This window comes from Diplotaxodon limnothrissa, linkage group LG11 (assembly GCF_057381915.1).
Source record: "Diplotaxodon limnothrissa isolate DT_005_m linkage group LG11, D_limnothrissa_male_GT1.1, whole genome shotgun sequence".
Lineage (NCBI taxonomy): Eukaryota > Metazoa > Chordata > Actinopteri > Cichliformes > Cichlidae > Diplotaxodon > Diplotaxodon limnothrissa.
Genome location: NC_140606.1, coordinates 20,653,381 through 20,679,577, shown reverse-complemented (window position 1 = coordinate 20,679,577; position 26,197 = coordinate 20,653,381). Strand labels below are relative to the sequence as shown.

The 26,197-nt window shown below is 39.6% G+C and overlaps 1 protein-coding gene across 1 annotated transcript in view; it reads left to right on the top strand.

Moving 5' to 3' along the window:
* LOC146622661 (neural-cadherin) overlaps nucleotides 1–26,197 on the top strand; it is a 143,260-nt gene that overhangs the window by 81,219 nt on the left and 35,844 nt on the right. The window contains exons 8-16 of the mRNA XM_085365327.1: nucleotides 1,231–1,403; nucleotides 1,487–1,655; nucleotides 2,219–2,389; nucleotides 3,953–4,125; nucleotides 6,447–6,614; nucleotides 14,151–14,400; nucleotides 15,493–15,620; nucleotides 15,704–15,890; nucleotides 16,044–16,187. Of these exons, the coding sequence (XP_085221453.1) occupies nucleotides 1,231–1,403; nucleotides 1,487–1,655; nucleotides 2,219–2,389; nucleotides 3,953–4,125; nucleotides 6,447–6,614; nucleotides 14,151–14,400; nucleotides 15,493–15,620; nucleotides 15,704–15,890; nucleotides 16,044–16,187 (1,563 nt within the window). The remainder of the gene's footprint in view (nucleotides 1–1,230; nucleotides 1,404–1,486; nucleotides 1,656–2,218; nucleotides 2,390–3,952; nucleotides 4,126–6,446; nucleotides 6,615–14,150; nucleotides 14,401–15,492; nucleotides 15,621–15,703; nucleotides 15,891–16,043; nucleotides 16,188–26,197) is intronic.

The following is a 26,197-nucleotide window of genomic DNA, read 5'->3' as shown; positions in this document are numbered from 1 at the left end:
ATATTGATTTTCATCTTTGTCCCCACAGAGATTTCTCATGTAGATGATGAGATATTTAAAGTCTTCAGAATTTTACATCGAGGAACTTTGCTAAGATGCTCTTTTTTTGTACCCAATCATATTCCTGACCTGATGCCACTCTACTTAGTTCCAAAATGTTCCTCCAGTTCAAATAACTGAAATGTTCTACTCTGAGTGAAATATGGTTGAGTAAGATTTGCACATCATTTTGTTTTTATTTACATTTTACACAGCATCCCAATTTTTTTGGAATTGGTATTGTAACTGAGCCACTCAATTTTATTAATAATGCTTCATCTAACACTTGGTGTGCACCAGCCTTTGTATCAGAGTCATTTGCCATCTCATAATGAGAGATATTAGTAGCCTGGTAAAGTGTAAATAGCATTGAAAAAAGAAGCTGAACACCCAACTGAAAACACTTCCATACAGAATTCAGTGTATTTAAAGCAAAGTCAGTGAGCGTTTATAATTTGCAATTACATGTCTTGTTAAGGTGACTTAAAAATGTCAAATAGTTGAGGTGAAATTGAGGCCCTTTTTAAAGACACAAACATCCTGCAGTTTCACTTTTATGATGTCTTTGAGGGAAAGCATGAACAGCAGCACTTACACTCTGTGTTCTCCTCCAGAGGAACGTGTAAAGTGAACAGTGTCCCCTGGCATTAGAAACCACTTTTGGATGAAACATGAAAGAAGCTGAAATTTGTATTTCTCCCTGTAGAAAATGTTGATTTTTATTCTATTTTTTTTTTAAATCTGCTAAATAAAAGGAAACCACGAGCCCTGCCAACCAACACCAGGCCTCTGTCATATTTAAAGATGTGTTGATTACTTTTGGACTTTATCTGAAGACAAAAATGGTGTAAAAGAAGTAAAAGAAACAAAAGTAAAGGCACAAAATAACAAAAAGGCTACTGACCATTAAGTGTTGTAGCTGCTAAAGGATAAAGCTATTTTATATAGAGTTTAGTGTGGCCCAATCTAAAGGCTTGAAAATGTCACAAGATATAACTTGAACTTTCATTATGTCCCTTTTTTTCTGAAGGTATAAATTTAGCCCCAAGCAATTTGATCTGAGTCTTTTTGTGAATTATATTACAACTCTTAGAAATGTCAGAAAGTCCACCTGCACATATTCAATTTGAATCTGACAAAAAAAACGTTTCTACCCTATTTGATTTGCCCCACCTGTATTTGTGTGTTTAGGTATTATTAAGCTGCGGCGGAGTCCTCCTCCACGCCTGAGGGGGCCACAGTACGTCCTCAACATCACTGCCACGGATGACAACGCATCTGGTGGGCCATACCCACTCAGCAGCTCAGCGCAGGTCATTGTGGGAATAAATGACATCAACAACAACAAACCACTGTTCAAGGAGGTGAGTCGAGTTATTATTTATTTTTACATTATTGCAAATTAAATGACAAATTCTGACCCCTGACTTTGCTGTTTGGTTGTCAGTGTCAGAACTATAGCCTGAACGCAGCAGTCCTGGAGAATCAGCCTCCAGGAACGTTCGTCCTGCGCGTCCAGGCTCATGATGCTGACATGGGCGTCAATGGAGAGGTCAAATATGGCATAATGAACAGAGACGGAGTGGCATCTGGTTTTGATATTGATCCTGATACTGGTAAGCTCAGAAACACTCATTATAATTTTTACAAACAGTTCTTCCACAGCTTCTTTATTCAGCTACTCCTTTTAGGTATTTCCACAGTAGATCATCTGCCTCACCATATTCCTCACACCTTCTTCTGTCACTCCAACCATCTGCATTTCCTCCTTCACTACATCCATGAACCTTCACAATGGTCTTCCTCTTTTCTTCCCGCCTGGCAGCTCCATGTTTAACATTCTTTTGTCACAATCCCTCCTTTCTATATATTATCAAAATCTCAGCCTTCCCTCTTTCTTACTTTTTTTCCAAATCGCTCAACCACAGCTTTTCCTCTGGTATGCTCATTTCTAAAGCTGTCCTTTCTGGTCGTATCCAACAAAAATCTTGGAATCTTAATTCACAAACACCTCTTTGAGTTTCTTATGTGATTAAGGTTTTACTGTCTTATCAAATATGTGTGTTTCAAAAGTTTCTACACACACAGTACCTGTTGGATATCAGAAAAGCTTTACAATTCAGTCCAAACAATGACAAACTGAAATTCTAAGTGTGCTAATGTCCTCACTGTGTGTCAGGTGTGATAACCACAGCAGTGAGTTTTGACCGGGAGTGTCAGAGGGAGTATACTTTGTCTGTGACGGCCACCGATCAAGCAGAAGAGCCGCTCATTGGAATCTGTCAGATCACAGTGCAGATCTCAGATCAGAATGACAACGACCCCAAGTTTGAAAACAGCCGCTACCAGTGTGAGTACCATCACGACTCCTCCCAGTGACTTAGTCCGTCCGCTTCTTGTTCAACACAAAAACATCCTGTAGCTGTGTGTTTTGAGGGAGCAGAGGAAGTGTAGAAACCGTGTATTTGTCGTCACCATCATGCATCAATCTGCATCCTTGTAATCCTGGAAACCCCTTAGGACTGATGAAATGTTCGCTGGCAGGTCCCAGAGCTCTCTGTTTGTTTACTATCTGTGCAAATATGTGTTTTGATAAGCATAGTGTCAGAAGTTCTTCTCGTCCGATTAGAGAAACGCACAGAGTGTCTCATTAACTATTTAAGAGGCAGATTGAAATGTTTCTGGGACATGCATTTATTTAGCAGTTGTGAGTGTGTATGTGTTATGGGGGGGGGTTCCTTTACAAATTATGGAAATGAGCTGGAAATCTTGAGCTTGTTTAGACTTTTCTTAGTTATCCATACATCATTACCAACATGTATTTCAGTGCAAAGATTTTCTGCTTAAGGAGACAACACAATCACCAGCTATCTTTTGGGTTGGTAATGCAAACCCAGACCATGTTTATGTTAAGTGTTGTCATATTTACAGTTGATATGAACAACTTTATGAAAAGAGGCACAAACTGAAACTTCAATAAATGAATGTAAAACATCACTTCTGCTTGTAAATTCTGGTTGTAGAACTAAACAGGGCTCGGGTTCCCTGGTACCTGTTATAACTCTGGGCTGTTTTAAGTGTAACCAAGCAAGATAGGAGTAGCAACAAGAACCATATGAATATGACATAGATTTACATTTAATAAAGAAAAAAGCAATTCCACAACTATCAATCACATAAATCGATGTGAAGTACAACAAAGAGAAAAAAATCTAAAAAGAATATGAAATCATTTTGTGTATTGAGAATGATGCTAACAGCAAAATATCTTACTATTAATGTTAATTGGCATAATATAAACAAAAGAAATTCACCATGGTGATGTAAGATTCTTTGTTTGTCAAAGTGAACCCTGAAAGGAAAATCCTGTGTTTGCTCCACCTGCTGGTTTTGGTTGTTTTTCTGTGACACACATTAGACTCAGCAGGATCTGATGTGATTATTCAGCTGAAATGTATCCAGTGAGACCCGTGACTGTGAAAAGGACATTATTATTGACATAATGCTTGAAATGCAGTCTTACAGAGGCAAATGCACCTCGTCGCTGCTCGTTGTTTTTGTTGTCTGATCAGCGCTGACACACATCACAGTCAGCAGGATTGGAGGTTATGTTCTTAAATTTAAAAATGCATCTGTTGACTTTGCACAGTGAGACCCAGAAATGACAAAATGAGGTGACAGACTGCTGATCCGGCACAATGTTGTGTTTCCATTATTATAATACCTGCTTACCAACACAGAACATAATGTTACACTGCTTTCAGTCAACTGTAATGATTTGGGTATTCGTGCTTTAGACATACACAGTGTTTCACCATAGCGGTTCCTGTAATAGTAGTAGGAGTTGCAGTAACTCAAACTGGTGCTAGTAGAACTTCGCTCCCCATATGACAGCTGATGTTTTCCCTGTCAGACTTTCTGAGAGAAGACACTCCAGTTGGAACTAGTTTCCTGCGAGCAGCAGCTCATGACGATGACCAGGGGAGCAACGCGGCAATCACCTATTCACTGTCCAGACAGAAGCCGGCTTACCTGCACATCAACCCCAGCACTGGGTGGATTTATGTCAACCACCCAATCTCTCAGGTCAGAAGCACATCAGCAGCCTCTTCATGCTGCAGCATGATGCAATGTCTGCAAGTGTCCACACTTACAAAATTACTTCTCATATCAAAAATGTCTCATTTCATTCTCACAAATTGCTAAAACTTCCTGGAAATGAACACCATCCTCAAAAAGAGCAATGTTTTGTGCTTTGACTCCCTGCAACAAATTACAGACAGTGAACTAGATGCAAGATCCAATCTCTACAATAAGGGTTAGAATTATAATAATAACACTATTAGCACTTTCAAAACACACAGTTACAAATTACTTCACAGTCTGAATAGAGGTTTATATATGGTTGAAATAATCTGCTGGAAAAAGTGGGAAAAGTCACTCATGCTCAGCTGCAGATGGGGGGACACCATGATTGTGCATCACTGTGTATCATCCTCTGCAGTGAGTATATGCGAACTAATCTCTGTATATTTTGAATGTAGATATAATCCAGGTGGAATAACACTGATGATAATCTTACCATTCTTTAATGAAAGTAGGCTAACATTAATGTTAGCATAATGAATGATCCTGAATATTTCAGCATGTGGCAGAGTACAGTCTGTAACTGTAACATGTTTTCTAATAAACAGGTTACGAGCTATTTTGTTTATTTAGAAAAAGAAACATCCTACTTATTTGGGGGAAAAAGAGAGAGAATGCCACGTATGCAGTGAAAACACAGATGTCCCAGTTTTACACTGGGACTTGAATGCATCTTACAGCTGAAATTTGTCTCAAAGCCCCATGTGGAATGCGACTTGATTTGTGAGTATCTCTGTGAGATGTTACGTGTAGTTTTAGGATACGCACAGAAAGGTTTTTGAAACCTAAAATTATCGGAAGACGAACTTACTAGGTTGTGCGTAAATGAATAGTATTTATTCAGGTCGGGATGTATGCATTTGTAAAGTAGTTTTACGTGTGGTCAGAATGCTTCGTGTTTGTGTGCGGATCGAGGCATGAGCTCCTGAGTCCTTAAAAGTTGCACACCAATTCATTGTACACATTTGTAAATCATGTCCTATACATTTGCAACACGTTTGAGGCGCATTTCACTCCATAGGTGCATATATATGAATTCTAACATATGTGTCAGATAAGTATGATGAAAACCATTTGAGAGCAAGGCACTGATGATGATGAGTTATCACTTTAGGTGACCGTTGTTTTGATTTGGCGCTATATAAATAAAATTGAATTGAATTGATACCACCACAGTTCTGTTATCTGTTAAAAAGAATGGTATGATTAGTGGTATCAGACGTTGGAGATAAGTCTAGCAGGATTCAAATGTAATATTAACCATTATCTAAGTGCATAAGTATCATTAGTAGTTTTCACTAATGCCGGATTTTGGAAATGGACCTATAATTCTCTGAAACAGTGGCTTATAGGGAGGGTATTCAAGCACAGCGGTTATGCACTTTGTTCACCCCAACAGCTTCCAAGCCACCCCAATCCAATTGTAAATGTCACCCTAAATCTATTTAAACCCTGTCCAGCTATGATGACCTTGTGCTATTTCCATGAAAGCACAGACGGTGGGCCATATCACAACACAAAAACATTGTTTTAATAATGAATAAATGTAATAAGCTGGATAATATGCACATAAAAGCATATCCTCAGCATGTAAACAAGGCAATGCAAAAAATTAAACACAACTGGGATATTATGAGGTCACAAGGTCAAAGTTATTTCCAACAGCAACAGCTGCTCTGATGTTTCCACTGCGTGAGGAATGAAAGTTGCATCAAACAGACTGTTGTTTTAAATCTTTAATGGTTGTCATCATTATGTGTGTCTGATTTCTCTTCAGTACAATCTTACAATGTCAAACTGAAAATCCATAATGAAGCGAATCCGTCTGTTAAGCTAACGTCGGCGATGAATGATGCCTACTGTTCTTCTTCTTTTGTCACTGTCATCTCCTTTCTGTTCTTCTTCTCTCTGCCTCTCATTTTCTTTTTAGCAGCACTTCAGTCAATAATTTAGCAAAGGAAAATGTATCCCTACCCACTTCTTGATTCACTTTTTGCAAACAAACTAAAGGATCAATATTTTCTTTCTTTCTCTGCTCAACTATTTACAATTTTTACAAGTGTTTGGTCTTTCTGAACTATCAAAGAGCTACTTGATCATTAAAATTTGATTTTGAAGATAACAAGACCAAGTTTTAAAGGCAAATCAAATCTAAATAGCAAACACCCTTATTTGTTTGGTAAAACTTGTTAAAACGAAAATGTTCTGATCAGAATCACGAGTTCCTTGATCTTAATTACTCCCTGTTCATCTCTTTGCAGACATCCAGAATCAACCAGCAGATTGTGGCCTCAGATGGAGGGAACCGCAGCAGCTCAGTGGAGCTGACTGTTATCATCACAAACGTCCACAATCAGCCACCACAGTGGGAGCAGTCCGAATACTGGGTCACTGTGCCGGAAAACACCGTCCGAGATGCCAAGATAGTGGTGAGTTTATGATGAGAACATTGAGCCCTGAAATGGTAAAATGATAACTAAAAAACATTCAACTTTCACTTTTCAAGAAACCATTTTTTGAGATGGATTGAGCTTCGTGACATGGTGTGCTTCCTTGTTAAAGGGATGCCCATTGTCAGCAAAAATACTTGGGTATGCTTTGGTGTTTAAGTGATGCAATGTGTGCAAAGAAAATTCTCCCCACAACATTACAACACCACCAGCCTGAACCGCTGATACAAGGCAGGATGGACTCATGGACTCTGATGTCACAGCAGAAATCGAGACTCATCAGAAGAGAAGGGGTTTTTTTCCAATCTTATATTGTTCAATGTTGGTGAGTCAGTGCAAATTGTGTCCCTGGTTTGCTGTTTTTAGATGGCAGGAGTGGACCCCAGTGTGGTCTTCTGCTCCTATAGCCTATCCGTTGTATTACGTGTTACTATTGGAGTTATTGTTGACTTCTTACCAAAGCAGTCTGGCCAGTCTCCTCTGACTTATGTGTGTGGGAAGATCCCAGTGGATCAGCAGTTTCTGAAATAATCAGTAATTTCAGAAATAATCTCAGAAATAATCAGACCATCCAGTCTGGCGTTCAAAGTCACTTAAATCACCTTTCTTCCTCACTCTGATGCTTGGTTTGAGCTTCTACGGGTCATCGTGAGCATATCTGCTGCCAGTTTGGCTGATTAGATATGTTCATTAATGAGCATTTGAACAGGTGTACATAACAAAGTGGCTTGTGAATGTATGACTGAAAAGGTGCCGGTCTGGGAACTGAAGCACGCGTTTCTTTTCATCAGTATCAGTAGCCCTAAGAGCTCGGAGGTGACATGGGCGAGAAAAGGGGATGACTCGTAAAAATGGAGAAATATTTAAACTCAGTCACCCTCCTGCAGCAGTAAAAGAGTTCTATTTCATTTACATCCTGCTTCACGTCTGTGCACAGCACCCCGAGGAGGCTAGAGATACTCTTTCTTCTTCTTCATCCCTCTCTCCTCACTTTCCAGCTCATCCATCCCTCTCTCTCTGTGTCAGCACGTTTAACCGAGCACTTCTAAATATTTTCTGCCGAGCAAACAACAAACCAGCCCCGAGTCTGTCTCACCTGACTCACTGCAATCTCACACACACACACACACACACACACACACACACACACACACACACACACACACACACGCACAAATGCACACACACTTTGCTTGTATACCTCTGGTGATTTTTTTTCCTCTTTTGATCCCTCCATCCTAATTTGCTTCCTATTCCTAAGCTGATGGTTTAGAAGGTAGAGGAGTTTTTACCCTCCAGCTGCTCGATTTCATGGAGGTTAGTCAGTTTTCAAATAGTTGGAGGGTAAGTGTAATCCTGTGTGTGTTCGCGTGTTGTTGTGCTTCTTTTCGACACCGTGTTTTCGCTGAAAAGACGATGATGGTGATTGGGGTTCCCACCCACAGCTCCATCTGTCAGAGATGATTGAGCAGAGCAAGAAAATTACACCTGCTGTCGGAGCGTCACAATGGACTCCTATCACCTCAGAAAAACAGACGTTTAATTATTGTCTTTAACCTGACAGAGGCTGTATGATGCAGTGAGAAGAAGTGAAGAGGGGTGCTAAATTAGGGAAAGGAAAGCTTTATGGTACTGAAAGATGGATTAAAAAAAAGGCTGTGTGGATTTTAGTCTTTTTATGTTGACAGTAGGAGAAATATAAAATAACACGAGCTTTCTCCTTTAATCAGATGATACAGTTGCATCTGAAAGAATACACTTTACACGAATGTGTTCCTTGTTGAATGTGTCTTGTTTTGTTCAAATTAACTGTGGGAGTGAGATTTTTCTCCCTTCATCAATGTTTCATCTCCTTCATTTTTCATTCCTCTAGAAAAGGCTGAATCTTTCCACTACGCTCTCCCTGTCAAAAAGTATTACCTGAAAGCTGAGCCCAGATGCACAACTGTTGGACAAAATACTGGCAAAGGAAAAACAAAAAACTGTGATCAACTGAGAATCATCTGTCTGCATGTTGAAACCATGTATACATAATGTTTTATGAGCAATAAATTCAGTGGACAAATATGTTAAGTTACCCAAACCTGGCTACATATACAAAACAATGGAAGGCTGAAATGTCTCCTCCCTCTCTTCCTCCTCCCTCCTTTGTCTCCCCTGCGGTGTTAATTGCGCTGAGGAGGAACTGTTGTTTTAAATTTAGCAGCCTTAATAAGGTCTGTTAATCACATTGTTAACAAGGCAGAGGGAGGGAGCCGCTGCAGAGGTGGAAGATGCTCTGCGTGCGCGCGTATATTAAATCTCCATATCAATAAGCTGAAGTCATCTCCTGCTTATGTGTGTGAGAGTCGCATGTTATAATAGGCCTCCTCATCAGCTGATTTCCTCTTGTTTTCTTCCTCATCCTGTTGATGTTTTTAGTGTTCGCTCTTATGCAAACACTTTCTCTCATGGCCACAAATGACTTTAAATATTCTCTTAGATTTACCTTAAAATCTATCTTCTAGCTATCCACTGATGCTTAAAAATCATTTGGAAAGTATAAAAAGAAGTTCATTTCAAGCATCTGATAAAAGAGAATATGTCTGATGTATTGCAGTATCACACAAAATGAAGGAATTTCTGACCTGTGTGCATTGCAGTTTTTTGAATAGCGTGCAATAGGGATGGACAGTTGTCTGCCTTTTCATATCACCATATTTTCATTATGAAAGACTGCAGATAAACAATCCAGTCGCCATCGGGCATATGGGCCAGAGAACCTTCTATGTAATCACTCATGTTAAATGTCAGCATGGGCAATTCTACAGTGTGGTATTTTGGTTCATTTTATTAGAAAAATATGCAAACGAGAACAACTACATTTTGAATTCAGCTCCAGAAAACACAGGGAATATGATAACAGAGAGCACAGTGGGGGGTGGGGGGTTGGGGGGGGGGGGGGGGGGGGGGGGCGTTGGAAGAAACCGTCCATCTCTTTCTTTCGGCTGATTTGTATCAGTTTAATAAGGCTACCCACGTGACGGGCTGATAAATGAGATAATAAGACATGAAACACACGAGGCAGAAACACTAATTATGTTATTTCCCAGATAAATAAGCAAAGGAGCCATTAAAAGTGTAATTACCACATGTAAGCATCAAAAAATGGAGCAGACCCCTACAAACACACACACCAACCCTGATGACCCCACCTTACCCTTTTCAGCTGACTGCTAACTGTTAGCATTTGAAGCTGACAGGGCAATCTGTATTCCAGCTGCTGAATCATTCTCAGCACCAGCCGCACCAGCTGAGAGCGATCTGCTGCGATATCTCCACGGGCATTAATCTGTGTGGGAGAGGAAGGCAGACACTGATCAGCTTAACTTCAGCACGCTGCACTGATGTCTAATGAGATGATTTCTCATTAGTCCTGATTCCATACACTCTGCTGCTTCGGCCTGCTGTGAGGCTGAGCCACGCTCCACTAACATACCCTCGCGCAACTCTTCACCTGAAACCGGATGCCTTCATCTCGGGCTGTTTGTGAGATTTTAGATTAACATCCTGTTTAAAATTTTTAAGAGACTACCAATGGAAAAACCAAACAAGAAAGTCAGAGTCTCATCTGTCCTTTATAACTGCTGCAGGAAAGCAAAATGGATTAAATGTCAATTTTATACTCATCAGTTAAAAATCAATATAATAAGGAGAGATCGTTTGGAAGTAAAGATGAAATTAATTGGAGAAACAGCGTGTAACATAAAATTCTTTTCGGTTAATAGATTCTGATGAAAATCCACATCTTAGAGCAGATGATATGAAAAGTAGGAAATAGAGATGGGAACCCCCGGAGTTCAGACAGTTGTAGTGGAACACAGTTAGCAAATGACTTGAAGTGGCTTCGGTTGAGATGTTCTGCAATCTGGATAAGATGGAGATGAAGTGGAGGAAGACTGCATGATAGATGGTCTGAAAGGTAGTAGAGAAGTAGCACAGTGGCAATAATATTTGCAGAACAGGGATGCATGCAAATACAAGCATGCAAGAATTAAATGTTAGAATTAAGTGTTTTTCTCTGTGTGAGAGTGTGTAGTCATCCCAGCATACTAAGTAGTTGGTAAATGCATTAGATTGAGACTGTTGGAGCTGCTGTGGTCACTGGGTCTGAGGGCTGAAAGGGTTTCAGTGTTTGAAGTGGCAGACAGCATTTCTCACTCAGGGGAAACATGTTACCTCTTGTGGAAGTGACGACAAGGGCGACGGTTGTTCAGAGGTGATTTTTGTCCTTACACTGGAGCTGAGATAGGTTCTCCCCTGCTTTCAGTCTTTGCTCGAAGCCACCATGTCCTGAACTAAAGGGGTTAAATGATTCTGTACTGACTGTACTTTATATTTATAGTGGCCATTTTACGGAACCATTTATAGATGTGGCGGTCAGGCTGACAGATGCACCGTTACACTGAATTAAGAAAAGATTTATTCGTAAGTGGTCGTCAGCAACCTTTTCTCTCCCACTCATCTGCCTGCAGGATCTTAGCAGGCATAGACAGCCCTTGCTTTCTCCTTGATTTTTCAGTCATGTCGTTGTAGGAAGATTTAAAAAAAAAAAGCATATTTCATCATCATTAATTATTAATACCAGAAAAACTGCTAATTAAACAGGTCATATTGCATTTTTTCTGTCCAACAGTTCAAAACTCCTGCTTTAATGATACAAGAATGCTTCCATATTAACTGCTGTTACTCGTACAATGACCCTCTTCGCAGCTTGCTACCGAGACCACCTGACATATTTTATTTGCAGCTGAGTGGACACAGGAATCTTAGCTGAAGTTACAATCTAAATAAATGAGCCCCTTTACACTTTAGTGAACAAAAACTGTGGTGGTAAAAATCAGAGTGAGTCAATTAACTGGAAATTCATGCGCGCGTGTGTGTGTGTCTAACAATCCAGGTCATAGCTTACTGTAAAATGAGGTGGCATCACTCAGCCATGGAAAATACAGCCCCTCCTTGGCAAAGTGGGGAGTGTGCGGTCAGGAAGGACAATAGCACACACCGTATTTCCATCACTTCAAAGGACATTATACTGACTTTTTGTGCATTTCCTTCCAACTTAACCTAACTATGACCTTAACCTAAACCTGAACTCATTCTGAACATAAGCAAGAGGTTTATAGTAATAAGGTTTAATGATTTAATTTCTGTGCCCGAAAGGAGCAATATCTCCACAATGTGACTGTGTAAACAGATTTATGACTCCATTTCCCTGAGGACATAAATACACACACATACACACTTTCTCACTCTAAGGTCAGTTTAGTCTACTGCCAGGAGCATAACACAAGTCTTAAAAGCTCTGCTGCTGGTAGAAGAACAGCTCAGGACAACACACTCTGATCCAGACACATATTTTATTTTAAAAAAACACAAAAAGGACAAACATCAACAAAGCAGAAACCGAATCCTTTTTGGGTATTTTGGAAAGTTTTCACCATGAGAGCTTTATTTCCATAGAAGGACTGAGTTGCACCTCTGGCCGTTAAAACGTCGCATTCTTTGAAATGTAGTTGTGTATTTTAGGGTGTCATTTTTCTGGTGAGTGTTATAGTTTAAAGATCTGGAAGCCGTTGGAGCTGTTATAAAGATGTACGACCTCGTTGTCGACACGAGCAGCTGTGTGATAACATGATGTCATCATGAACCAGTACAGACTCTTCTTTGGCTTCTGCCTTTGACGGATTATAACGCAATGTGGGAGTAACTGCTTCAGAAATGGAGATAAGTCTGTCTCTATAAACTTGAAGCCCAAAAGGAGTAAACAGAGGTTTGAGAAGATGAGTTTCCAGTGTCTGTATATGGGATATCTTTTATTCTGTCGGCACTGCATGTAATCTGTCTGAGTGATGATCTCTGTTCCTATTCTAGTCAGAAACGACCAACTCTGCTTGCTTTTGAAAAAGATGCACTTGTAAAAAGAACTCCAAATACCAGGCTACATATAACAACACTGAATTTCACAAAAACAGTGTTGCCAGTTAATATTAAAGGTTGTTTAAAAATACACACATTTTTAAAACTTTTAAAACTCTTCAAACTGGATTTTAAGACCCAAAGGCATGACATCAGATCTGAGCAAACCTACATTCGTCTTCTGCAATCTCTTATCTTGCAGCATTTCTTTTAGATATCTTTTATAGATCTTGCATTTATATATTTTCTCCCATATGCCGCCTTCTAGTACTTGTATCAGAAGCTGCATTCTTCGCAATTCTAACTTGAACACTGATTTGTGAACACAAACTGAGGTTTGTGTACTCAAATCATGACAGCTTGGTTCTAAACTTCTCCATAAAGCTCAGACATAAAGGTCTAACAACTTCCACAGTATTTTGTCCTCTATATACTTCTGTATGTTCAGGCATATCATAAATACCCCAAGTCTCAGGGATGTCGCTCATCCAAGCTCATAATGCAGACTTTGACACTCTTTAAAGAGGACCTTTGTCTCTCACTCTCCATTCTGCTGTAAGCACTTACACCTTGGCACTTAAGCCAAAGGACACCTTGTGCATATTTCTGAATGGCCAGTTCAATCTAAAAGAAAAGCATGAATTGACACCCTGGGGTGAGAGTAAGTTGGAACTTTCCACCCAAAGATGTTTTTTTATATTAGTTACAATAGGCAAAGGAATTTTAAATGAGATTTTCCAGCTACCTGAGAAGCAAGTTATTTGTTTTGGTGGTGCTCATTTAAAATAAATAATAACATAAATATATTTACTAGCAATTAATAAATGATACACAATTCAACACGGAAGCTGGGATTAGCCACATAATTCCCTCTCTGATAATCAAAGCAAGCTGGATACTTTGCTTTAGCATTGATGAGAACTCTATAACTCATTAATGTATCTGGAATATTTGAGCAGCAGTCACTTTTGAAATCCATCACATGATCCTCAAAGGATGTCCCCAAGACTCCTGCAGTCTCCGACTTTGTACTTTAACACTGAAACACCCTTGACAGTGATCATTACTGAGGATCAACGCAGGTAAATAAAAATAAGATACCAAGATATTTAATGTGGAAAAGATGGAAAACATAGAAAAGCAAGTTACTAGTTTGACAAGTTTGATGCTATCAACTATTTTTCAAGGGTCTTTCTCATGTGAGAAATATGTTTGTACCATGAGAGAATTTCAAATCTGAATTTCAGTCTCTCCCTCACTACAAAGGTAAGTTCTGTATAATCCACCATGTCTGTGAAGTCTCAATGGCCAGCTCACGCTTGCTGTCCCTTGGTGTGCATGACATCAGTATATTTCACAGTGTCATTTCCTGTCAAGTTTTTCTTCTGCTTTTCAAATCACTCTGCCCCTTTTTCAGTGGAAAAGCGACACACACAAAGTGATGAGGAAAAGCCGTGACATTAGGAAGCTCAGGCGCACACAGTCATAATGTGCAAGCAGACGCTGGTTCTTTTGGATACAAAAACATATCTTTTGTTCTTTTCCCTCTGTCAACAGACCATCAAGGCAACATCTCCCCTCGGCGACCCCAGGGTGACCTACAACCTGGAGGAGGGTCAGGTACCGGAGACCAACATGCCAGTGCGGTTCTACATGAAACCAAACCGGGCCGACGGCTCGGCGTCCATCCTGGTAGCCGAGAACCTCGACTATGAGACGACGCGCTTCTTCACGCTCAGAGTGCGCGTGCAGAATGTCGCTGCTGTGCCGCTCGCCTCCTTTACCACGGTCTATGTTAATGTGACAGGTGAGTTTGTATGGTTAAGGGTCAAACATTTTCAACTCCTTTAGCCAGACTGCTAGTCAAAAACGTGGATTCAGTCCCATAGGTTTGTACAGGTAACCAATCAACTTACAGCTCTTTCATTTAAATAGTACAAGGCCCCTGTTGGCTATATGCACTCAGTGTGAGTGAGTCTCAAAGATGAGATATTGACTTATTTGCATATTGATAGATATGTTCACAATTCTAAATATGCTATATTGATGAACAAAGCAAAGTATTTAGTGGTTTAAAAGTTGCCATTACAAGGACTTTAAAATGAGTAGCAGAGCTCTGACCATCAAATGTAAAGAAGCCGTTGGTGAGCAACAGAAACTCGGGTGTAATGAGAGACAAGCTGGAGGAAATGACGAGAAGAGAAAGATTAATGAAGTGCGGTTCATATCCAGGGTCGTTTCTGGCAGAAAAAGAAGAAAACAGAAGCGACCGGTGGTGTCAGCTCCATGCCGTCTCCCTTTAACAGTGACTCATTTCCCAAACAGCATCTGTAGGCGGGTGGAGAGAAGGAAAGAGGAGAAAACACTTCCTGACTTTGATTGGCTTTGAACAAACCCACATCGGACGCTGTAATTGGCTTAGCGGAGCTTGAAAGTGAGCTGACAAGCTGCTTTGTGGACTCTTCAGGGTGTTTGGAGGATAATTCCTCACTAATAACTCAGTTTTCATTAGTGAGGGTAGACATAGTCCAGCTTCACTTTCTGATGGACTTTTTTTTTTAATTTTGCCTTTTTGTCTCTTTCTGCTTTATTACACTGTAATTCATCTTTACTTTTTAATCTCCTTTACTGCTGTTCTAAAAATCCAATCTTATTTCTGTCTCTTTGCCTTCTGTCTTGCTTGTTCTTTCTTTCTGTCTTTGTTTATTTCCTGCTCACTTTTCCATTCCTTCTAGCATTTTCTTTCTCTGTCTGTTTTTAATCCACTTTAATCAGCTTTCATGGACATGACAGGCTGTATGTGTTCTTTTGCCAGATCCTTCAACAACAAAAAAATATGAATGTGGGAAAATAAAGGATATTTTTTTCTACTGTTTCTTTTTGTTTTTTTCCCCCTCAGACGTGAACGACAACGTTCCTTTCTTTCTGTCGTCCACCTATGAGGCCACGGTTCCCGAAGGAGCGCAGATGGGCACGTCTGTGGCTCAGGTGTCAGCCACTGATCTGGACTCTGGTCTGCACGGGATGGTGAGAAACGTCTGTACTGATCGTTAATGATATTCTACTTCCTGTTCTTTTTCTGCTTCACTGCATCTCTCTGTGTTCTTCAGATCCACTATGTGATCCTGAAGGATGAAAGTGGGGACTCTCAGTTCTTCAGCATTGACTCCCACAGTGGGATCATTTTCACTCGAGCCTCTTTTGACCGTGAGCAGAAAGCTTCATATCTGATAGAGGTGCAGTCACAGGACGGCTCGGAGTCGGCCCGACAAGGCCAGCAGGGCCAGCCTAACACAGGTAACGCACAATCAGAGAGAAGGCCTGCAGTCCAATTAATATAAAAGAGATCATTTGCAGACCTTATAAAACGAAAGTCTAGAGAGTCTTGCATGTGTTTGGATACGTTGAAATTATATTCCTGAGCAAAGCCTCCGTCCAACTTTGACTCAGACACAGCCTATGTCAGGATCTTCGTCACCGATGTGAACGACAACGCCCCGGCATTTGCCCAACCGGTGTATGAGGTGAGCGTGGAGGAAGACAAGGAGGTCGGCTTCGTCCTCATCACCGTCACGGCCAACGATGAGGATGAAGGTGAGTTAGAATCTGGCAGTTTTTCTGTCTCTCTGGGATGCACCTGTTGTTGTTGCTGTCAGTGGTGGCAGTGAAGTCAGTTCTTTGTGATTTCATGTGAACTTCAGTCAAACTGATCAAAGTCTCTGACTGAGTGTGCAGTTAGTCATAAAAACAAGTGTTGAGCAAGAAATTAGGTGCGTGAACTGAATGATCTGTTGCCTGCCTCTCTGTCTCTCCCCTCTCCCATTGAGCGCTGTTTCCTTTCCATACTTTTTTATAATCTTTCTCCTCTTTTTGCCTCTTTGCTTCTGTTTGGATGATTTGCATCCCCTCTTCTCCCCTTTCTGCTTTTCTTGTCTCAATCCACTCTAATTTTCTGCTCTCTTCTTTTTTGAATTTGTCTCTTCTCTTGATTTTTCTTAAGATAAACTTTGCTCTGTATAAGGTGACATTTGTTTTCTTCCACTGCAATAGCTGGTGGTCATGTCTCATTGTAAAATCTTACATTAGAAAGTCTGGATCAGTTTAACAAAAGCACACCTACGTTTTACAGCTTAAAAACCACTTAATTTTTATTGCTGTTTATTGAGACTGTGGGCAATAAATTTGAAGAGGTTTTGTTTGTTTGTTTTTATGTGTGTCTAAATTCAAAATCAGGCTGCCCAGGTTTAAACTAATATGTTACTTGCTTTAGTGAAATTATCCAGTTTGTTGTTGTGAGACCTCACATGAAAGCTTGATCAGTGTTAAAGTGTTACCACACAGGATTTATATGGTGGATGATATTATCCATTATCTATTCAGACCTGCAAATCACTCAGTCCGCTCTTGTTGTTGATGTAATACAAAGTGGGACACGCTTAACCAGTGTGGTTCACATACACAAAGTGAATGAAAATGAATGCTCTGTTGAACTGAGAGTAAACAGTTGTGCAGACAATCGGGCTTTAGATGTGAGGCAGAATACGGATACTCAGCATTACAGTAAATGATCTTTGATGGCACTCTTAATGTTTGCAGTTTCTGTTGTTTCTGGTCATTAGTTGAAGTTCACAGAGTGTATATTAAAGATGGATGTAGCAAAATTACACCAACAAAAGTTCCTTAAACCTGTATTATTTTTGATCGCCATTAATGGCTGACTCCTCTGTTTGCAGGCTTGATTGTACTGAAAGACCCAGAAAAATGTTGAAAGTACAATTTGTAGTAAACTTCCATGTAAATGCTTCTTTGCTCGCCCAGTGGCTGCCCACTGCTTCACTGAGTGAATGGGTTAAATGCAGAGAGGGATTTTCCCCACGGGGACCAATAAAGTACACTTTCTTTCTTTCTTTCTTTTCTTCTTTAAAAAATATCTAAATAAAATCACGAGAACCAGTGTGGCACCCATCTGTTTATAACTGTTAACTAATCATTTATAGTTACTTGTGTAACTTTGTTTACTTTGTTTAATGCACCAAATAGAGGTAGCAGTCTTAGTTTTATTCTGTTTTCCATTGTGTACTAATTATAAAACCGTTTAAATGTATTCAGACTTCACAATAAAACTGAATACAAAGCCCAAGTCTATACCACATGAAAACATGTACTTTTAAGCTCTACACTTCCCATAGGTCTCCAGATGACTAACGTGAACAGAAATGTTTTTTATTGAGCTGAATTCAAATTCAACTTTATTCAAAGAGCTCTTTCAAGGCCCTTGTACTGTAAGGTAAAAAACATATTGCATTAAAGGATGAACCCCCAACAATGAGATGATATCCTATGAGTGAGCATTTAGTGACAGTGTGAAGGAAGAACTCAGTTCATATATTCTGGATTTAACAGGGAAGTAGATAAAAAGAAAAGCTAGTTAAAACAGACTAATATGGGATAAATATCTCTCTTTCTATTTCCTGTTAGTACTCTCACTGCAGTGTTTTGGATCAGCTGAGGGTTTTTCGTGAAACTTTTAGATGATCCGGATAATGAGGAATTACAGTTGAGTATTTCAGCCTCAACATAATAAATCCATGAACTAGTTTGTCAGCATTACTTTCAGACAGGATTTTTTGTTTAGTTTTGACAATGCTACGAAGATGAAAGAAGGCACTCCTGTATATTTGTTTTATGTGTACATTGAAGAACATATCCTCCTCATACAGCATGTTCTCAGCTCCTCCTGTAAATTACATCGTAAATTACATATCGTCCCTATAGTTTTACTGATTTGTGTCATCTGGCTTCACAAATAAATACAACTGGTTGTTATCTGCATGGCATTGGAAATGTATGCATTGTTTTCTAAAGATATTACCTGAGAGACCCATGTGTAAATTAAAAGGTATTGGTCCGAACTCAGGACCCTGTGGAACTCCATGACTAACTTTTATGCATGACAAAGAATCCTCATTTATAAAAACTAATTGACTTGATTATGTTTCAAATCAGTGCATTTTCTTTAATCTAAGTGGCATGCATGGTAGGTTTTGGTTAACAGTAATTAGTCTCACACTGATAAGAAATTAGCTTCGTTAAACTGATAATGTTAGATAAGTAAACATTGCTTCTCAAGCTGCGCCTCCCACATTTTGGAAGCACCAGAATGTTAAATTACCTTAACCTACGTGACAGTATTTTAAATTATAGCATTTTTGGTTTAACCTACTTACCTAACATCAGAGTGCCTCCATTCATATTTGATATACAGGTTATGTGGAAAGTATTCTTGCTTTTTTTGTTGTTGTTTGCTTTGTTTTCTTTTTTTGGAGGGTAATTGGGTAGTTGTGTCTGTGCTAACAGAAGTACATTTAAGTAGTTTTAAAAACTGATTTTAAAATTTTCATGCTCTTCAGTTTTCTTAATTTATTAGTCCCCGTTCTCCTCACTGTTGTCACTCGTCTCCACTCTCCTTATTTTCTCTCCTCTGTTTTATCTCCTTCTCTCTTCTTCTCTTGCTGTCACAGCTCGTTAGCGAGTGCCGCTGCTCCCTTGAGGTCGGCGGTTTTGATGTTTGTCTCTTTGTTTGTGTTTGTCCCTCATTCCTCTTCCTCCTCCGCTCTAAACCAATAAGCACCAGGAGGCAAAAAAAAGGAAAAATATCAGAAAACAACAAAAAACAAGCCTCTCTCTCTTCTACTCTCTCTCTTAATGACAGCTGTTGGCGTCAGATCAACGCCTTTGAGGTTTTCTATACTCAGAGCATGAGTGAAGGAAAGAAGAGTGATGTCTTATTATTTATTTTTCTTTTTGTAATCTTTAACCTTTTTTTTTTCTTGTTGACTGCAATATACTTTTATACGGTGTGACACAGTCTACCTCCTATTCATCTTCTATATTCACCCTGATTCCCTGAGGAGTTCCCCAAACTTCCAGTCACTCGTCTTCCACTGTCTCCTTTCTTAATACTTTTTCCCACAGTTTGAGCAGACTTCCGAATTGAGCCATTTACTGAATTTCTTAAAAATAGAAATAAGGAACACCTCGGCACGCAACCAAACTTGCTATAGGCTTCGCTAACAAGCTATAGCGCTTAAAAGAATATCTGGATGAATTTCAGTCCAAGTCGTTCCTGCACTTTTGCATGTTGGCTGGTAGCAGCAGAGTACATGTGTAATTGAGAGTTTATAAATACCATGTTGCATGACTCATAAAGCCAGAATGACAGCAGAAATACCATCAGTCATGTCATATTTGCAGAATGCACATCCCTTTTTAAAGTTGTGATTCTCTTTTTTTTTTAGTTTGTCTGTTATTTCTATGACCACTAATTGCTATCCCCAGAAAATATTGAGATCTTTAGCAAAAACACTCAGTGGTCTGACAGGTAGGCAGGATAGTCAGACTTATCTAGAAGAGAATACAAAGTAATAATCTATCAGCTCTTTTCTAACTACAGTTGTAATTGAAGTTATTGAAAACAGAAATCATACATTCAAATAAGCCATTAAAGCAATCTGTTAGCAAAGGTACTTACATTTAACTTAGAACTGTCATTTTTTTGTTGATCATATAGTCTTCTGAGTCAAAATTAAATTTCCCCTTTCATGTGGAACATTTGACTGACACATGCCAACTGTTCATAATGTAAATGAAGTCATATAAGGATGTTATTATCTATAAAGTTACGAGGTTACATCCCGCAAAACATGAGGAGGAATAAAAGTAACATTTTAAATGCAAACAGAAATCCCCACAAGCTGAAAAAGTTACACTGTGATGGGACGTTAGAGACTATTCTATAACTATTTCTTACTGCAAAGTTAAAAAAATATTTATACTAAAATATTTGGTATGAAAAAAGGAAGGTTAGCCCTGTAGTACACTGGTAACCTGTCCAGGAAGTACCCCACCCCTCACTCTAGGCCCACTTGACCCTAATTTTGATTAATCTAAGAAAACAAATAAATTGAAAACAGAAGTTTCACTTTATTTTCTGGCCCTTGACTTGTTGATTAATTTATGGTTCATTTTCATTTGAGCACCTTCATAAACCCTATAAATTCTTTTTCTCTGGGAGCGCTCCATATTTTGAGGCTTGTGTCTGAAAATCTGCTTTGCTTTCTAATTTTTATTGAAAGTAGTTCAGTCAGTCAGTTAAAATAGCTGTTTTATTTATTTTTCTCTTTTTGTCATGGTCCTGGGTCATTTTGACCCAGTGTTCTTAGTTTTTCTGTAGTTTTGTATTTTGTTTCTTATGTCCATTGGATTGTTTGGTTTGGTATTTGGATTCCCTCTGTGTCCATGTTTTTATTGTGGTGTTTGCTCTGGTACCGTGTTCCCATCCTATGTGTTCTGTGTTCTCCTCATCCCCTCGTATTCATCCTTCTTCTCTGCCTCTCTCTCTCCGTGCTCATCTCTGTGTACTGTGTTGTGTTTAAGGTCCACATCTTGGTGTCAGTATCGTCAGTTTCGTGTCCTCCCTGCTCGGCCATGAGTAATTGTCTTCAGCTGTGTTCCCCGTGTGTTCCCACTTCCCTCGTTACCTTCTGTGTATTTATGTCAGAGTGTCCCTTTGTTCTGTGTTGCGTCGTCCCTCTAGGTTGTGTGCATTTTCCGTGTCTTCCCAGCGCCTCAGCTTTTAGTTGCTCCCAGTATAGTTTTATATGACTTCTTATGTTCCTGTTAATAAAGACCGGCCTTTGAGTTCATCCCCGTGTGTCTAGAGCCGTGCATTTGGGTCCTCTCTTGCCTTCACACAGCCGCCGCATGACACTTTTTTTATTGTTTTGTCTTTTTTATGTGGCCTTATTCCTGGAAATGTCTAGATTTAGTATTTTACCCCCCTCAGACTGATCCCGTGAGGTTCTGAAAGACGCTGAACACTGGATTAAGAGATGCTAAGATTGCAAAAAGCTGTACAAATCTTTAACCTTTTTTTCTTGCTGACGCTTTATCCCCACTTTTTTTGTCTCGCCAGAGACTCCCCGTAGTAATCAACAAACACTCCTCGGCCCTATACCACTTGGGGGTCCAAAGGCTCAGATAAAGAAAACCAGCCGTGTTGGCTTAAACATCCCTTAAACCTTCCTAACAGGCACGTTGGTAAGGGTGAGATTAACTAAACCCCCAGATCTGATCCATGCTGAATCAGCTCTGTGAGCGTAAAAGAGGGAGATCAGGGTGAAATGTTTGTAAATATTTATCATATGTCCATAATAACTGCATCTTTCTACCTTTAATAACTCGGTTGTTAAGTTCTAGTCATATTTGGTGGTTAGATATAACTAAACCTTAATTAGATTGTTTTCAGTGTTTGCTCTGTTGTTGCTCTTTTGTGATTTGCTTTTTATAGATTATAGCTCAGTATCTTAAAAAGTAACAATTGCAGTTCAGTGGCTGCACTGAATTGCGATGTTTGCATTTCTGTAATTACAGTTATTAGAAGACATGCGGGCGTTTGATTCACTGTTTCCTGAAACAAGAGAAATACCTTGTGTCACTTACTTTCTCTTACTGCTTTGTCTCTATTGTGAGAGCAGCAGAATCCAACACTTTGGTAGACAAACATTAGCACTGCCATCTGCCCTCCTAATGTTATCTTTAAGAGTGCTATGTTGCAATATTTTTAATGTGCTTCTATTTATATTTTGTTGAACATTTTTGTAATTACATTATCACATATGTTCACAGAACTCAAAGCAATCATTACTGTAAAATATAAAAAAGATTTCCGTGAATAACTGTTTTCTCTGACCTGTTTTTTTAACTTAGTCCAATTTTGCAATTTTTTACTTGCTGCCCAAACCTTTCTAGTTTCAGGTCTGTTCAAGTTATCAGTCAGTCGCCTTTTGAAAAATGACAGTTGGCAAAGCGACAAATCTGTCGTTCATTTGTCATCAAACTGTTGATTTATTTTTCCTGGAAAATAATATGCTGGTGAATAGTGAGCACGGACTTCTAGCCCATACTGATTTGCAGTCCTCGCCGTTGTCCATTATGTAATGCATAAAAGTTGTTTTATCTATCTTGTGTTTTATTGCACAAACACTGGCTTGCATGAGCTGATTCACATTCTTCTACAGTGAACATGTCCATGTTTCCAAAATGGCAAATGAGTCATTTTCATTATCATCTTATTGCAAGCTATGCAGATTTTAGGCTCATTTACCTCTGATGCATTTTGGTGTTTTTTTCAGTCAGATTCCTTCCCATGTTATATGGAGATCAGATACATTGTTTATATGCATGTGTAGAGCATGTGTGTACATGTTAGGCAGATTAAAAAGTGTGCGTGTGTGTGTAATGCTAACTGAAGGTGAAAAAAATCAAACTCCTGAAAGCTCCAATCTCAAGTTTGATTAGCTGTAAACAGAACTCAAGGTTTTATCCTCTAAAATGCAGCAAAGCAGCCGTCACCTTGGCTTCAGCTGTGTGTGTGTGTGTGTGTGTGTGTGTGTGTGTGTGTGTGTGTGTGTGTGTGTGTGTGTGTGTGTGTGTGTGTGTGTGTGTGTGTGTGTGTGTTTTGTACATTATGACCACAGTTTGTTGTTGAAGCTGACAGATGTTGAAGCACCGGTGACCTTCATTCCAGACATAAACTGTAGGTCACTCAAACACAATTACCAGGGACTAAGCGCACATACGTACACACACGCCAACGCTTTCCTTTGCTGAATAGTTCCTGCATTTGTTTCAGCTTGATTTGGTGTTTGTTGTAATATAACCTAAGGTAGAGTTGAGGTGACGGGGGAAGGGCGGGTTTAGATTACCTCTCTTTACCCCCTCCTCTCCAACCTAAAGCTGATTAGGTGCAGCAGCTTTTGTCACCCGTCGTGTTTTCTGGGTAAATTTGGTCCTACTAGTGTAAAAAAACTGCCGAACTAAGATCATCTTGTAATGAGATCAAGGGGCTTTTTTAAAATTCTGCTGAGTCTGGCGTTTCAGTCTCGCGTCGCCCCTGGGTTTAGTACACATGCACAACTACCTACTACTGCAGTGAAGTTGAGCTAATGAGGTATGTGTGAATGTGAGTGATTGTTCATGTAATTTTACATTGTACTGAATGGAGGTGATGGTTATGATGGTTAGGATTGGATGGATCTGGGACACAAAGGTTCCTGATTTGCAGTCCAAAGTCAAGCCATCAGAGTGTGTAACAATTCTACTAAATGAAGCTTAGCCTGTTTGCTAAGTTGAGTTTGTTGCTGCATTTAGATACCACACTTCAGTCACTGCAACACAGCTTTAATCATAGCAGTGTTTAAGCCCTCAGCGAGCTGCTTATTCTTCTCTCCTTGCTGCCTTTAATGCAGTCTCTGAGTCCCCTGAGGTGGTAAGTTTGTATCACCCTTTCACAACAGGAAACCATATTGGCTTCCTGACCTTAGCTCAGCAGGGAGAGGGGGGACAATGAGGTCAAAGCCCAGAAAAACCAAAATTAATGTTGAACGTGTTTGTCATATTTATACATACAATTGTAACACACCTTTCCGTATTAGACCTTCCATCTGGTCTTTAGCAAAATATTCATCATCTGCTGGTAGCAGTGCACATACCTATTGTTCTAGGTTTTCCTACTAACAGACGAAACCATTGCCTCAAACTAATAAACATGAAACAGTGTGTTTTAAAGATGTGTCCTGTAGGAGAGCCCCAGAAATCTGAGTTTTTCCCCCTTTATACTTGAAAATTGTTTGCAGGCCTTGATTATTCTCCAGACAGACTGTTAAGATGCTCCACGATGATTTGCAAGCAAAACAAAGATGCAAAAATCCCATGCTTTTGCCCTTTCCTGTGCATCATCTTTAGGGACCACTGTACACAGTTTATAAGCAAACAGTGTTTAATGCTCTATCGCAGTTCCTCATCTCCAGGCCAATGCTATGTTTACATTTTATGAAATTAAAACTATACCAATATTTATTACTTGTGAAAACATTATTTTTATAGTTTTGTATCAGTTAAATTGTCACTTACACTCATTTGTTATGTACGCCTGTTCAACTGCATCTAATGACCCAATCACGTGGAAGAAATTCAGTGCATCTAGACATGTAGACAGAGAGGAAAAAAAACACCAGAATGTGGAAGAAAAGTGATTTAATTGACTTTACAGTTTTTCTCAGTCGCTTTGGTGCGTTTCTCAGATCAGAATTGAAATTCTCATAACTATTAGTTCAACCTCCACAACACTCAGTCATTTGTGCACATCATAGTAGCAATTTCTCCTCTCTCTGAACAAACTGCAAATGATTTTGGACATGAATCAGTTGCTTCCATACATTTCCCTGCTGCTTTCTGACATTTCCATTTGCTTATGTCATGTCAGTCAAAAGTAATCATACCTATGGATGCTGAATAGTCGTTCCCAATAAAACTAATATTCATACATCCATTGCTTGAGTCATCACACACAAAATTGTTGAACTAGTTATCACATGCCAAATATTGGCCATCTGTCAAGCAAATCCTATACCTTTCTGTATCATTGTTCCTGGAAATGTCTCCGAAATTGAACAATTGATCTCGGGTGAATTACAGCTGTCACTCATGAGTAGGCGTGTGAAAGTTTAGTTGTAACCAATGACAAACAACTTGTTCACTGTCAATTATGGATGAATCCTGTGAATCCCCAATTGGCAAGCATATATAAACTGCGCAGGAGCTAGTGTGTACCATTTCTACACTTCTGTGACACAAAATGGAAGGTCAGCACCGTGGAAGAGGGGTGAGGATGCGGGGAGGAAGGGGAAGGGGAAGAGGGAGAAGAGGCAGATATAGGCGGATTCCTAATGAAATAAGGGCTACAATTGTGGACCATGTTGTCAATCACGGCCTCACCATGGAGGAGGCTGGTCGAAGGGTGCAACCCAATATTGGAAGAACTACTGTCAGTTCAATCATTCAAACATTCCGTAGGGAAAACAGGTATGCAAACAGTAATACACTGTACTGTACTGTGCCATCTCAGACACATCACATGTTACTGTACTGTATTTGCAATTTCACAAAAAGTTCACTCTGCACCACATAGGATTGTAAGACAACCTCACGGAGGCGGAAGAGGGCCCCTTTTTACCCCACAGCAAGAAGAAGCCATTTGTGCAATGGTCATTGCAAACAATGCAATAAAGCTGAGAGAAATACAAAGCGCTGTCATAGAGAATTACACGGTATTTGGCAATATTGAATCTGTTTCAATTTCAACAATTGACAGAGTACTCAAGAAAAATGAAATCCACATGAGCAAATGGCCCTGCTAGCAGCCATGGATGCAGCATGTGACGACATCACAGCAGGGTCCTGCAGAGGATGGATTCGCCACTCCAGGAGATACTTTCCTCGCTGCATTGCAAGGGATAACATCTGTTGTGATGTAGATGAAAATATGTGACCAGACAGACAGGAACGTCTGGATGTGTCAGAATGATTTACTGTACTGTTACATGTGCTGTTTATTGTTCACATTAGTGCACAGCTCTACCAAATGGGTGATTTTATGTTTACATGTATTCTACAGTGAACAAGTGACTGTAGCATATTTTTCTTTTGCACAATTCTGTAGGATTACAAACACTTCTACACAATGGAAATGTGAAACGTACGTA